Genomic DNA, 16,502 nt, shown 5'->3' on the forward strand with positions numbered 1-16,502 from the left:
ATATATGATTTTCCTGATGAAAAAAAAAAATTCATAAAGATTTCATTAACAAATGGGACCCAAAAATGAAGTGACTGAGTTTAATTAATTTTAATGGAAAAAAATGGCTCATTAATTTTTTTTATAAATATTCAAAGTATCAAAATCCCCTTCAAATTTTAAATAATAATCCAAAAATATTATTGAACAGAAATATATTACATTGATTTTCCTCAAAAATGAAGAGGCTGCAGACGATTAAATGTTTCAAAAGAATTTATCTGAAGTAGAGTTGCATAAACACTTTTTTTTTTCTCTATCACTGCTTTTCAATGCTGGTTTCAAAACTGTAATAATAACGATGATGATGATGATGAAGTAATTTTATTCTGAATTCTATTACACTAAAATTAAATGAACTCCTGGAAATACAGCCTGAGAAATATGACACAACAGAGTAAATATGACATATTATTTTTCACATATTTATCAGTGTGTGTGTGTGTGTGAGTGTGTGTGAGTGTGTGTGTGTGTGTGTGAGAGAGAGAGAGTCTGTGTGTGTTTAATGTTTAATGTGACACAGAGACACTGAAGAGTTTGAATAAGGAAGTCTAAATCCAGCGTGTAGAGGTTGAGTGAATGTGTGTGTGAATGTGTGTAAGTGTGTGTGTGTGTGTGTGTCAGAGACGCTGTAGAAGGACAGAGAGCCGCTCGACTCGTCCAGAAACACTGCTACTCTCTTACAGGAGTCTGGAGCAGCAGAGATCACAGTGTGTGTATTATTGTGAAGAGCAGTGAATGTGTGACCAGAGCAGATCAGACTCCAGGAGTTCACATTACCTCCAAACACACAGTCAGCACTCCATCCTTTCCTCTTGATTTCTTTATAAGACACTGATATATAAACTTCTCATTTAATCTATTCAGTCTCCCAGTAACAGCATCCAGTCAGACTCTCTGAACACAGAACCTGAGGACACTCATCAAATCTGTCCGGATGATCAGGATATGACTGTTCCTCAGAGACCCACGTCACCTTTCTGTTCTCCTCAGACAGAACGAGGTGTCTGTCTGCTGTGTTTGGATCCAGTGTGAGATCACAGGCGTCTGAACACAACACACACATTACAACACACACATTTACAACCAAACTACAAACAAGAAATCTGTGTGTGTCTGTGTGTGAACTTACATTTGTGGAGTCCTGCTGTGATCATGTGAAATCCTCCATGATCCACACTAGAAAACACACACACAGAGAGACACACTCTGATGTAAAAACGAGCTCAGATCAGTGGACACAATAGAACTTGTGACAGGATTCACATGTGATTCATGAAACATTTGTACACGCTGCCAATCGTTCAAATATCACACCTCTGAAAACACATTTAATAAACGAAGAGGTTAATATGTTATGATAATTTATGTTGTGATAATTTATGTTATGATAATGTTGAGATTTAATGTGGATTGTTCATAGAGATGATTTTTCTTTAGTTGTCAGAGCTTTTTCCCGTAGCTTTGATGAATTTAATTAAAGTTATCTTACAATATTCCTCTGTATGATTTGTTTATTGACAATTATAATTTCTTGGATAATAAATGTAACAACAAGGTTTTGAGATCACTATTCCTCTTGAAAGAAATGTTTTATCGGAGAGGTTTTCAAAAGCTGACACTATCAGAACAAGATAGTTGACGAAAGAAGTACCCCCAGCCCGCACATGACCGACTAAAAAATGTTTAGTGCTAAATGGTTGAAAAAGGTTAACAAAAACACTTGTAAATCAACATTAATTTTTTTAATAAGATCTGTATGTTGAATCAGCTTAATGTTTTCAACAGCATACAAAATAAATTAATATTAAATTAAGATCTTTTTTATTATTTTAATAGCATTTTACAATATTTTGATCATGAAACCTATTCTAAAATCTAAAGGTATATGTTAAATATTATCATCATTAACAACAATAAAACTAAATACATTTCGCTTTATCACGCTGAAACAATTCCTATTGGTTGTTCTTCTTTACTGCTTTGATCATGATTGGTTAATCTGGCTGTCATCCGGGAAACTGGAAAATGAAACGGTTCGCGCCTTTCTACATTTGAAAATATGACGGTTATTATCATCTTTCTGTGAGTGAGGCAGCTGACTGTGAGCTGCTGCTCGGTGTAACTGCTCGGTCGGTCCCGAATTATTTAATATTACATTTTTATTTTTTGAGCGAATTTGAGTCGTGACATCAATGGAGAACAAACACTAATGTGAACACAAGAAGGGTCGGAGGGGGCCAAGATGGCGCTCTGAGCAGACGTTTCTGGTTGAGCTCTGCAAACCTAGCTGTTATAATTATATTGAATTGGGTAAACATATACTTTACAGCTATATGCTAACAATTCATTTAACTGTCCCTTTGTCTTCCCCCTCTAGTGCTAAATTTTCATATTGGAAGCTTAACAGTACTATCCTTGAGCATAAAGAAGTGATTACCGAAGTTCATAATCTGATAAAACATTATTGGAGAAAAGCTTTAGCTGAAAAGATATTCTGTAATAATTGGGAGCTTCTGAAATATGAACTTGGTAAGTTTTTTAGAAAATACTGCATTGAGGTAGCGAGGAGAAGAAGGGCTGAGGGAGACAGTGGTAATAGAGAAGATTGCTTTTTTAACTTCCAAACCGATAGAGGCTTTCAGCGAATCTGATAAGACTGAACTAAATGACTGGCAGCATAGGTTGGATGAGATTTATAAGCGTAAAGCTGAAGGAGCATTTGTCCGGTCTCGCAAAAAGTGGCTTGAAGAAGGTGAGCAGAATTCGGCTTACTTTTTCAGACTAGAGAAACATCAATCCAACACTAATTCTATTCTAAAATTGAATATTAACGGGACAATTTCTAATGATCAGAGCACCATTGCAAAATATTGTGCAGATTTTTACAGTAAACTTTCCTCTTCCAAGTATTTCCCTCAAGCTGCTTTTTCCTTTTTTAATTCTGTAAATAATATCACCCAGCTGAGTGAGGCTGATTGTGAATTTTGTGACAGGGTAATTTCCCTGAATGAAGTCACAGATGCTATAAAGTACCTTAAGCTAAACAAGTCCCCCGGGACAGACGGCCTTACTGCCGAGCTTTATAAACAATTCTCTGACAGCTTAGCCCCATTTCTTTTGGAAGTCTTTAAGGAAAGCATTGATGGGGTGCACTCCCTTCCACTTTATGTCAGGGACTAATTACCCTGATTCCGAAACCAAGAAAGGACCCTCTGCTCTTAGATAATTGGCGACCAATCTCTTTATTGAATAATGATTATAAGATACTAGCACAGATCCTTGCAAATAGAGTAAAACCTATTTTAGATACAGTCATTGATGAGAGTCAATCTGGTTTTATGCAGAATCGTCATATTTCTAACAACATAAGATTAATTTTAGATATAATGGATTACTCAGAACTTGTGCAAGATGACAGTTTTTATTCTTTTTCTCGATTTCTATAAGGCTTTTTGACTCCCTGGAACATGATTTTATTATTACGGCTTTGAATAAATTTGGCTTTGGTCAATCCTTTTGCAATGCAGTTCAGATGTTATATTCCAATAGTAATAGTTCTATAAAGCTTGCTAGCGGTACTTCCCCCAGAATTTTTCCCTGAAGCGTGGAGTGAGGCAGGGGTGCCCCCTGTCAGTGTATCTATTTCTCCTTTCTGTACAACTCCTTAGTTCACACATCAAACTTAGTCCGTTAAAGGGCTTGGTCATTGCAAACAGAGAAATACTCATAAGCCAGCTTGCAGATGACACTGCTCTATTTCTCAGGGATGCATCTCAAGTATCGGCGGCAGTCGACACTATCCAATCCTTTTCTAAAGCCTCCGGACTCTCCCTTAATCTAAATAAATGTGAACTTTTGCCTGTTAAAGCCTGCTTGACGGCCTCAATCCATGGAATCCATGTAAAAAATTCTGTTACATACCTTGGTATTCAAATCACTAAAAATGAGCAATCAAGAAGCTCTATAAACTTCACTCCCATTATAGAAAAAACCCAAAAAATCCTTAATCACTGGCTCCAGAGAGACTTGTCTTTGAAGGGCAGAGTTCTGCTTTCCAAAGGCTGAAGGAATCTCTCGTCTAACCTATGCTGCTCAATCTTTACATGTTGATAACACTACTTGTAAAATCAATTAACAAAATCTTACACAATTTTTTATGGAAGAATAAAACCCCACTACCTACGAAAATCTGTCACTTTAAGCCACTGTGACAAAGGTGGTCTGAAATTTTTTATCGATTTTGGTTCACTTAATAACACCTTCAAAATAAACTTGATCAAAAACTACTTGAAAAACCCCACATCCATTTGGCATTTTATTTCTCATTTTGTATTCTCAAATTTAGGTGGCCTTAACTTCCTGCTGCTATGCAATTATAGCATTCCAAAAATACCGCTGAAAACTTTCTCATTTCCATCAACAGGTTCTTTTAGCATGGACATTGGTTTTACAAACATAATTTCTCTCCACAAAGCTGTTTTTATTTGGAATAACTGTAATATTGTTTATAAAAACAAAACATTATTTTTGGATAATTGGTTTAGCAACGGAATTGTTTTTGGTTAGTCAACTGTTCAAGGAAGATGGCTTATTGTACAATTACTCTGAATTTCTCAGGAGATATAATACCAATAACGCCTAGAGAATTTTCTGTGGTATTTGATGCTATCCCGTCTGGTCTGTGCATGTTATTCAGGTGCTCCTACAGCTCTCCTCCCTTATCATTTATTCCTCCTGATGTGTGTCAGTCTTCTCTTGGTAAGGTTTGCTTTTCATCTGGTAAGCGTCTGAACTCCAAGATAAGATCTATGTTTCAGGATGCTCTAGTTTTCTATCCCACCAGCCACGTTTTATTGGTCTAAATTTTGTGGCTGATATTGAGTGGAAAAAAGTTTGGACTTTTACCTCAGAAGTTCTTATTAACAAATAAAATTAAAGAGATTTCATTTAAACTGATACACAAATTCTACCCTGCAAGACATTATCTATCAAAATTCAAGTCTAATATAAATGTTAACTGCTCTTTCTGCCAAGGGCACCTGAAACATTTACCCACTTATTTTTTGGTCATGTGAATTCACTTACAAATTCTGGAGGGACTTCCAAAAGTTTATTGCTGATTTTGTATTTTCTGATTTTTGCCTTTTATTTTAAGAATGTTATTTTTGGTTTTCATCACTTTAATCACAAAGATGGTAATGCCTTTTATTTTTTATAAATCTGTTTTTTATTTTTAGCAAAATTTTCATATACACAAGAGCAAATTCACCAATAGAAAGCCTGAACTCTTTCTAATGAAGAAAGAACTTGAACAGTATATGATGACTATCTCTTTGTCAAAAAACACAAAGGCTCTAAGGACTATTGACATCTGTAAATCCCTAAAACTGTTTACATGAAATACTCTCGTGTTTTTTTTTTTGAAGTTTTCCTTTTCTTTTCTGTTTTGCTTTGTTCTCGCTATATGTGTTATATCTGTATTTTGTTCTTAAATTTGCTGTCTGTATTTTGTAAGAATTTAATAAAGCTTTATAAAAAAATAAAAAAACTTAAAAAAAAAAAAACACAAGAAGGGTCAGTGTTCTGCAAGGTCCTGCATACTGGCGAAATTAGGTAAGAAAATCGCTATCTTTATTATCTTTAGAAAATATTAAAGTATAACGTTACCAGAGTTTACAAATGTGTAAAGGACATGTAACCTGCAGAAGATAAATACCTGTGTGTGTATTTGTGTATTGCTTTATCACAGATGCTCAAGTTAGATGTTCATCTCATGTTGTGTTGCTGGTAAATTATGTGTTTATGTCTGTCTTTTAGAGATTTTTCCTTATATGAATCCCATGCATTAGGTTTGTTATATATATATTTTTAATCTTATAAAAGATAACACACTCTTCATGTTTTCTGAAATATATAATTGCAGATGTCGGTACATTTAATTGAATTAAGATTGTTGTTTAAAAGCAGTGATTCTCAAAGTGCTGTACGAGTAGCACTAGTGGTACTCAGGCTCCCTCTAGTGGTACACAGAGGAATCACTAAATTAAATATAAATTAATGTTAATACATTTTAATTTAATCTTTGAGTAAGGGTTTATTTATTTATTTTTTTTACATTTATCTAAATTTTGTTATAACACATTTTAATTTAAACTAAGTTTTCATTTACCTGTATGTAAGCACAGTGCAGTGTTCAAACTGTGTATTTACAATGTTAAAGTGGCTGACAACAATAAATATTCTTATTAGGAATAAAACTGCATCATTTTTTAACTGTAGCTGAATAGTTAGGCCTACTACGCTGCTGAAATGTAATGTTGGTCATTATGGTGGTAATCAGAGAGACAAATATTTTCTGAAGGGGTACTTGGTATAAAAAGTTTGAGAACCACTGGTTTAAAGAAATGTTATAAAATGAAATCCTGCTTTTTAAGAACTTTTCAGTAAACTGTTTCTTCTTTCCCCTCGTAGAGTCATCAAGGATCCAGCTAATTATTGAAACATTGGTAAGAAATTATTCATCTGCTACACTGCACTGTCACTTCTGGTAGAGATTCACTGAGCTTTTGTGATAGGTTGTGATTTTTTTTTACTTGGTTTAATAAAAATGCACTTAATTTGATTTTACTTGTTTTACTAAATACTCTGTATAGCTAGGGTTCTGATTAAAACAGTGTAGCTGGGGGCTCTAAAAACACTGCTTGTGAATAATTTGTTAATATTGTAAACTTTCATCTGAATACATTAAATAAGTGTTCAATGAATAGTGTTGTGCACTTTGTTTCCAACCCCACTGTTATTGAACTGTAAAGTGAAAATATTGTGTGATTTATTTTGCATTCAGTTTTCAGTTAAATATATTTCACAATATCAAAGTTGATATTTTATGAGGATTTATTTGTGGTGTTTTTGTGTTTGTTTATACAGGTGGGAGAGAGTGGAGGGGACGGCGTCAGAAAGGAGCTAGAGCTGGGACACTTTCGAGAATCACCAGAAGCACAATCACACTATATGCACAATGCTGTTGGTTCTAATATTTTAGGGTCCCCCTCGGTAGAAATCACATTCCGTGTTACCCGCGGTAAAAAAACGCAGTGGGGGGGGTTTCCCTCATTAGAAATTGCTTCCCCCCTCGTGGTGCCCCCTCTAACGCTGGACCCTTGGAATCGTCCTAACCTCCCCTCCCCTTACAGCGCCCCTGGTCGCCGGTTCCCTTCTCGAACTGTTCAACACATTTTCACTGCACAACTGTACAAATCTCTTGTCATGAGACAAGCTGGTTTCAGTTATAAAGATACAAGGGTTTCTCTTGCAAGAGCTGCACAATATATGCATATTATTTTACAAAAACCTTTAAATATTATTGTATTTGGATTGTTCTTCTACATGTTTTAACGAAACATCCATGCACAAACACTGCCAGCTAAAGTTTGGGATTATTTCCATCTGTTTTATACAGTATGTTTACAAATTAAAACACATATTTTTGAACAATTTTGAGCATGTGGTAGTTTATTGAAGTTGGTTGTAAAGCCATTGCTGCCAGTCCTTTGATTTTTTACAGTTTAACAGTTGTGTATTTATTTACCCATGCTGAAAGGTATGATGGTGAAACATCGTCACGTTATCAACGTTGATTCACTTTTCAAAATCAACACCTAATTCAACGTTAATCCAACGTCTCCAGAACGACCATAATTCACTCATGATGAAGGTCAGACGGTGAAACAGCGTCACAATATCAACGTTGATCCAATTTGCAAAATTGAAAGGTAATTCAACGTTGATTCAACCCTGGTACCTGACGTGTCAACGTTGAAATGCAGTCTGGGTAGTTCCAGACAGCTCTCCTGACCGCATTTCAGTTCCATATCACTTAGTAAAACTGTAATAACGGAATTACAGGACTAACAAAAACAACAACATGACAGATGAATTTTCTGAAAGTAAATACACATGACATTTCGCACTAGTGAGGTAATAACAGCGCTGTTTAGAGACGCTGCTGCAGAACACTGTTGAGGGACGCACAGAGGTAGAATAATTAACATGAGATATCTCTTTGTCTTTCTCTGTCTCTCTCGCTCTCTTTCTAATAACTTCATTAATAACTGCGTTAGAATGCTATCAGCGGCTCAAGCCTCCATTACCAGCTTTAAAATGAAGTTTTGGAACCAGCAAAAGAGGCGTTGGATGAGATGCAGAAGAAATAATCCTACTCACAATAACGATTTAAGTACATAAACCGGACAAATCCCTTTAAATATATCATCTGATCGATGTCTTGAGGTGTGGTAACCGTAATATAAACTAACAAAAAGTAGTTAAAACACACATAATAGAACAATTTTTTTTTTTAAACAAAGTGCTTATTCTTTCACATAATATCAATCTTCATCTTTATGGCAGAAGATACAATACTGTACAATACAATATTGAAGATACAGTACAATCTACATAGTACAATTTATTCTTAAGAAATTTATTTTCATCAGTGTTCTGTCAGCTTTTACATTCTCAAATCTGCATATTTTTATTTACCTTTACAAAGGCCTATTTTTACATGTGCATAATAAATGTTTTGATATATTAAACGTAAAACGTTGAATACTGATATTTGAAATTATTTAAATAATAAAAATGTACTTTAAATGTGAAATTAAAACCCCCAGTAGGCGGCAGCAAGTCACTGTTAATAAGTGAGTCATTGCGATTGAACCGAATCATTTAAATGTTTGATTCATTCAGGAACGAAACACCTTCATGTTGCTCAGAGATGCAAAATAGCCCTGTGGCCACTTAAAGGGTTAGTTCAGCCAAAAATGAAAATTATGTCATTAATGACTCACCCTTATGTCGTTCCAAATCCGTAAGACCTCCGTTCATCTTCGGAACACAATTTAAGATATTTTAGATTTAGTCCGAGAGCTTTCTGTTCCTCCATTGAGAATGTATGTACGGTATACTGTCCATGTCCAGAAAGGTAATAAAAACATCATCAAAGTAGTCCATGTGACATCAGAGGGTCCGTTAGAATTTATAGAAGCATCGAAAATACATTTTGTTCCAAAAAAATAACAAAAATGACAACTTTATTCCGCTTTTTCTTCTCTTCCGGGTCTGTTGTGAGTACGTTCACAACACTGTAGTGACGCCGCTGACATACGACGCTGCTGACGTGTTTTCTTTGTTATTGGGCGCACCAGAAAACACGTCAGCAGCGTCGTATGTCAGCGGTGTCACTGCAGTGGGGTTAGCAACAGACCCGGAAGAGAAGTAGTATGTCGGAGTTGTGTCTTCATTTTTTTTTTTTTTTGAACGAAGTTTTGTTTTCTATGCTTCAGTAAATTCTAACGGACCCTCTGATGTCACATGGACTACTTTGATGATGTTTTTATTACCTTTCTGGACGTGGACAGTAAACCGTACATACATTCTCAATGGAGGGACTGAAAGCTCTCGGACTAAATCTAAAATATCTTAAACTGTGTTCCGAAGATGAACGGAGGTCTTACGGGTTTGGACCGACATGAGGGTGAGTCATTAATGACATAATTTTCATTTTTGGCTGAACTAACCCCTTAAAAATTATTTCTGGAGTCGATTAACGCGTATACGCGTTTTGGGGTATTTTCTCCTGATAACCCCGAAAAGAACTTAAATTATACACTTTCAGTTTTGATCGTACAGATAAGAGCAATAGATCAATCGAATCTGTAAAGGGTCTACTTTTTTTTGTATACAGACATAATAACAACAAAACTTTGTGCACTTATAAAATAAAGATAACAAACAAGGAGTGCTGTCTGCAGCCTTTGTCTGCGCTGATCTTCAAAAACAAATGCGTCATTAAAATGAACTGTAACTCAGTGAATACTCAACACAGCAACATTCAGACTAACTGAAGTTGAAAAAGTGAAAAAGCATAATAGCACCCCATTAAGATATTTTGGCGGTAATGTGACCAAAAATATTTATAAAACATTGGATGCAGGTGATGTGCGCATCTTTCCCGGTACCTCCTATTCTATTGCAGCCTATATTAATACCTGCTAAACACTACCATAATATGCTGCTGCTAAGTGCAACCCTAGCTAACCTGTTTCCCAGTAACCCTGTTGGTAATTGGACTATTACCAGTCATTCATCTTGCAAATAATTAAATGAAAATAAGCTGGAATTAACAATGACAACATTTGTTTGTTATATAATTATACTTAAGTCAATCTTATCTCCATCATTTACCGCTTGCATGTTACCTCTTTTCTTCCTCTTCTTGCTTTTTTTCCACTTCTGGCTGCCAGAAGGATAAGTCCTCTTCATGTTTAAATCAGGAAATGCACGAGTAAGCACTGTGCCAGTTTGAAACCGGAGGCCAACGCATCACGAGATAAAAGCAAGCACATCCAGCGTAACGCGAGAGGGGTCCCCCTAGGGGGATTCAGATATATTGCTCCATGTTATATTAATAATGACATTTCAGATTGTTCAAATGGTCAGCTGTCGGGGGCCCCCTCAAAATGTGGGGCCCCAGGCATTGCCTGCCTTACCTGCCCTTGCTACGCCTTTGATGACATTTATCCATGTAACAGATTTCTTCGAATTTCATTTGGATAGTAATGCATGATATTTCTGCCTGAAAGATATTAAACATCATTTTTACTGTACTAGTGTTAAAGTGGCTGAAGACAAATAATGCCGCCTTCTGCTGATCACATTCTTATATTTGGTGTCTTTATGCAAAACAAAGAGATTGAAGTTTTGAATTTTAAAGTTCATGTACACAAATGCAGATTTGTTAAAGGCTTCAATTTGTTAAAAACTCCATGTTTTGAGAGAAAAATGAATTTAGAATTTTATTTAAATACTTAAAACAATTAAAAACAAAGAGTGCCTTAAAACTCTAAATGACTGACAACACACATGGATTAACCGCCACTGAAATGCAATTTAATTTGACTTAGAATTTGCTTTACAATTTTTTTTGGTATTATCTTCACTTTATATTTATTTATTTTAATTTAATTTAATTTAATTTTATTATTGTTGTTATTGTGTTTATGATATGCTGCTCGAATTTATTGTTGATGTGTTAAACAACGGAAAGATGACAAAAAAAAAAACGCTAACCTTGAAATTGCAAAGAATTATAAGCATTAATGTAGTATTTAATAAATTAAAATAATTAATTAATATGACACACTGTCAACAGAATATTTTACTATTGGCAACACATTATTAAATGATGAATATGTGGCTTCTAGTGATGACCTTAATTGAAAGTAAGAATTTTGACCAATTAATACTTTCAGTTAAATGGTTAAAAAAGTCATTTAAAGGGTAATTTGATGCTGCAAAAAGAACATTATTTTGTGTTTCGGTGTAATGAAATGTGTTTATGCAGTTTAAGGTTAAAAAAAACAACATTATTTTCCACATACTGTACATTATTGTTTCTTCTCTATGCCCCGTCTTCTGAAACACGTTGATTTTTACAAAACTCATCGCTCTAAAAAGCGTGGTGTGCTGTGATTGGCCAGCTATCCAGTGCATTGTGATTGGCTGAATGCCTCAAGCGTGTGACGGAAATGTTACGCCCTTCAACATATTGTGATGCCCTGTCTGGCCAGAGCGACGAGAAATAAACATTAAAACACATTCTAAACGTGATATAAACATGATTTGTCATTTCCTCTTTTGGAAGGCCAAACAAAACAACAGCTCACTCTAGGCCTCCAGCCTCTGCTCATTCAAGGCCGCGGTGTGTGATGCTGTTTCGTTGAGAAAGCGAAACTACTTTGAGCGGAGTCCGGAGACCTAGAGGGAACGGAGGCCGTCTTGAGTGAGCAGAGGCGGGATTCTAAGAAGAGATATTTTTTTTTTTATCAATGTTAAGAGTCAACCACACCCTCCTGAAACGGCCCGTTCTAACACGCTATCAACTTTAAAGATCTTCTTTATGCACCAAGAGCTTGTAACACTCCAAAGAGAAAGGAAAACTTGAAATCGCATCATGTAACCCCTTTAAAGAAACACACTACACGTATCAGTCATAGCAATTTTTGAGAAAAAAAAACAGACAAGTCACATACTAAGTAGCATTTTGTTACATTCAGAAATAATGTAAAATAAGTAAACTATAACGTTTACAAACATTATAAACACTTAAACATATGGAGAATGTAATGGTGATGTCACGAAGCTTCGTTACATGTCTGATACGAAAGGTCAATTTAGTGCAATGTTTTAGTTATATCAGTCAGCATGCCTACATGTATGTAGTGTTTTTACATGGTGTATCGTTGTTAATTATAGTACTACCATTAAAAACAGTGACATGTGAATGTCTGTTGACTGAATCAAAATAAAAACACCTTGCGGGCTCAAGCACTGTTCCCAAAAAGTATAAAACTCCTTCCTTGACCACAAACATTTTTGCTGCTTGTAAACGCTATCCTCTGTTGTCAACAGCTCACACTGGCGAGAAAAAAAAATATATTATTTCAAAATATATTACAGTCACATTTCTTGAAATCATCAATCATTTTTTCAAAACTTTAAACACAAATCCAAATACTCAAACTATATTAATTAAAGATATGTCTGTTTCTTCCATCAAAATAAAGCAATGCCTCTCAAAACCATTTCACCTCAAAATCAAACGGTGCTCTCAGATCACACACACGAGTCAATAAAAAATAAACACTACAGAGCATTCATTAGACACTACAGAGAAAAATGGAGAACACAGCATCCAGAACATTACAGGAAAAAAAAATATTGTATTGAGTAAACAATTTTGCAATTCTGTAAAAAAGTATAGTAATTGCAACTGAGTAAGGTGAATAAATTGTATAGGCCTACTGTATGTACTGCAAGAATAGTATTGTGCTGAATATAGAATAGAATACTATAGAATAGTACTGAATGTTTGTCTATATTCAGCACTTTATTCAATACTGCAGTCCAACTGCAAAGGCCAAAAAAAGTCAACTCAAACTCTAAATGAATAGCATGTTACAGTATACTCAAATACTGTAAGTTGTGCAATGGTAAAATCAGGGTGAATGAGAGATTCATTCTGTCTCAGCATCATGTTTTTGTGCTTGAGTCCGGCCTGAAGACTCTGTCCACATCACATAATGTTGTCTTTTATGCTAGACAGAGAAAAAAACCTCTGGTCTGAGAGATCCAGCCTTGATAACACTCTCTAAACTTTATTCTTTCTCTCCTCACCCTCCACTTCTTACATATACTCTTCCTCCTCTCCTTCTCAGATTGTTTCCATCTATTGTTCGTATCATGATTCAGTCACCTGTCACTTGTGCACTCCGAACTGACTCATATTTTGTACAGTTGGTTTGATCACATCATTAGAAACAAGTGTGAACAATTTTGAATCGTTGTGTTTCATTGTGTGTAAACGATGACAACTGTGCTTTAGTTGTATTTAACTTTTGCCACTTGTGTTTAGCATTTTGCAGCACAAATGCATCACAGTGTGATAAGTGTTTAAGTGAAAGAAAATGTGTTTAGAGTTTTGCAAAAAGAGTGCATGAGATTTGCAAATAGAGCCTAACTGCCTGAACGTGTTTTAAGGTCTAGCAGAAAGAGTGCTTTATTCTACAAATTGTTTTTTTTGCTAGTGAGAATTTGGTTCAGAGATTGGGGTTTAGTGTTTTAGCAAGTCAGAAAAACTGTAAATGCAATAACTGCATTTGTGCATTTGTGTTTCTTAACAATGTGCATGTGTGTGTTCTTTTGTAAGTAAGACACAAAAATGGTGCAATGAAAAATGATGTAGGTTTAATTTATTTGAGTATTAATCATTCTATTTATGTGAAAAGACATGTTTGATGCAAGTTAATATAAAATAAAATTCTTTGTCATTGTATTGTGCAAAATACAATAAATTTGGGAAACTCTATCTCTGCACACACACAGCATTGCTATGACACATATGCTTATTAAATAGACAATTAAACCTTACAATGACATCCCAATGAACAAAACATCTAAATGATACAGTTGGTGTAGGAATTTTTATTGACCCACCAGATGGAGGGGTAGAGCACTGTGTCAAAAGCTTCCAAGCATCAACGCAGTTTGTTGTAAAAGCCTCACTGCTTCAAAAGCCTCATTCGGCAGATCCCTACACAAAACCCTCTGTAAAACCATCAACCCCATTACTGTCACGCATGCCTACTGTGCTGGAGCAAGCAGATGCAGAGACGTAGGAGATTTCAATAATTACAGAACTTTAATGAACAGAACACCAGGAAAGCACACGTACAGTACCGTACCGTACCGTACCGTAGCACTGGGGTGAGATGAACAATTCCAGACAAGGGAGAATGGAAGCACACATGGCTTAAATATTAAGGGAGCTAATGGGACACACCTGGAATCAATATAACGAAATGGGGAACACCTGGAAACACAATCAAGACAGGAACAGGAAGACCAAATAAGGACAACACATAGGGGAGGGAAACACACACAGATGATGAGAGTATTATGATTATTTTCTTCTTTTTTATAATAAGTGTGTGTTTTGTGGAAATATTATTAATGTTAAATAATTAAAATTGTCTATGTATAATAATTTTCAAACTAAGTAATGACAACTGGCCAAATTTTCATGCAAAATGGTTGAGGAGCAACTTTTAACATTCTTTGAAAAGAAGACAACAGATGGTATAATATTTCATTGACCCGAGTTTAAAGACATAACATTATTGTGCTGTATGTGTGATTGTCAGGGACTGAGAGATGATACTGAGAGCTATGCAATCGCAGTATCTGGTCACTGAAACCGAAACTTTTTGAAAACTCCTGCAAGGGTGAATATTTTTAGAAAGTCTGTTGTTGTTGTGTAGGCAGTGAAACTGCAGATGTTGGCTTGTGATGTCGGAGTGCATGCCGGTAACAACCAGCAATAACCTTTTTTTCAGGCTTCTGATTGGCCAGCATGGCTTTACAGCTGGGGTTATACCGCTATCTGTTATTTTGGCATGCTCTTGATAGGGCTTCAAATTTTTTTTTTTTTTTTTTTTTTTTTATGAATGATGGAGGGGAAAACAACAATAACAGCAATACAGTTTGCAATACAGATGTTGTCTAAAGACTGACATTGTCAGAATCCAATACAGTTGGCACAAGCATCGTCTTTTACTTTCAATCTTTCTAAAAATCCTTCATCGAATTGTTCCTTGTTTGTAAACGAATCCATGATAAAATGAAGTGAGCAAAGGACAAAGTTCTTACTGACGTGGTCTGAACATTAAAAATAAAGTTCATCCAATCTTTCCTAAGATTAGGATTAGAAGGAAGGCAATGCAAAGACTCAGTTTTTTTCCACAACTTGGCACTGTACAGTGTCTTGTTCCCTTTAGAGTATCTTTATAATTAGATTTCTGTGTAGACCTACATTTGCCTCTCTCATCATTTACACTACATGTGTAAATTGGATTGGCAGGGCTAAACAGGCAGCGATGTATAAGCAGGCGTTGATCTTCTGTGGAGGCAGTATTTAGCCACATTATTGAATCATAGAGTAGAAACATTCCACAAGCTATCATTTTGGCAATTTGGTTTCAATATAAGCTGTTTTAGACTAATGAGAAAGTTCTGAGTACAATGACCTCTCAAGACCAAGATGGCGGCGCCTACACATCATGAGGCTCGGCGTTTCTCCAGTTTTTGCAATTTTGCAGTATTTTTCCTGCTCATCTTGGGTCTGTTCGTACTGAACAGCTTTGCCTTAACATCCTGCACCCGACAGGAGCTTTTGGATAATGGTGAGCACTTTTCCAACAGTTTTATCACCAATCTTCGACTCATCCCTGAGATCTCCAGAACACCCGAGGCTAAGCACTCTACCCGGCCGGGCGGAAGTGCTCGCAGGCAGAGCGTTGAGATCGTAAACAAAGGCGGGGGAAGCTTAGAGCTAAGCTAAAGCTAACACCGCTCCGGCTATCTTTACCCAGCATTTTCCTCGCTAATGTGCGGTCACTGGTGAACAAAATGGACGAGTTATGACTTCGCATCACCCACAGTAAGAGACTTTTGAATTGCAATGTCATGGTTTTCACAGAAACATGGCTACACAGTGACGTACCCAATAATGCTATTGAGCTAGCCGGATGCTACACGCTCCGGGCAGATAGAACGGCAGATGACTCCGGCAAGACAAGAGGTGGTGGATTGTGCATTTATGTTAACAAAGCTTGGTGTATGAACAATGTCATTGTTGGGAGACACTGCTCAGGTAACCTAGAGTTTCTCCTGGTTAAGTGTAGACCTTTTTATCTGCCGCAGGAGTTCACTTCCACCATTATAACTGCAGTCTATATTCCACATGATGCTAATGCCAAACTTGCTTTGAACGAACTTTGTGCGGCCATTAGTAAACCACAGACTGCTCATCCAGAGGCTGATTTTATTGTCACGGGTGATTT

The 16,502-nt window shown here is 36.0% G+C and overlaps 1 protein-coding gene across 1 annotated transcript in view; it reads right to left on the minus strand.

The window, feature by feature from the left end:
- Positions 1 to 242: 242 nt before the first annotated feature.
- The window catches only part of LOC122136758 (NACHT, LRR and PYD domains-containing protein 12-like), a 29,762-nt gene continuing 13,502 nt past the window's right edge, over positions 243 to 16,502 (minus strand). The window contains exons 5-6 of the mRNA XM_042721313.1: positions 1,172 to 1,218; positions 243 to 1,086 (exon numbers count right to left, since the gene is read on the minus strand). Of these exons, the coding sequence (XP_042577247.1) occupies positions 899 to 1,086; positions 1,172 to 1,218 (235 nt within the window). The 3' untranslated portion in view covers positions 243 to 898. The remainder of the gene's footprint in view (positions 1,087 to 1,171; positions 1,219 to 16,502) is intronic.

The sequence above is a fragment of the Cyprinus carpio genome, chromosome B3 (assembly GCF_018340385.1).
Source record: "Cyprinus carpio isolate SPL01 chromosome B3, ASM1834038v1, whole genome shotgun sequence".
Lineage (NCBI taxonomy): Eukaryota > Metazoa > Chordata > Actinopteri > Cypriniformes > Cyprinidae > Cyprinus > Cyprinus carpio.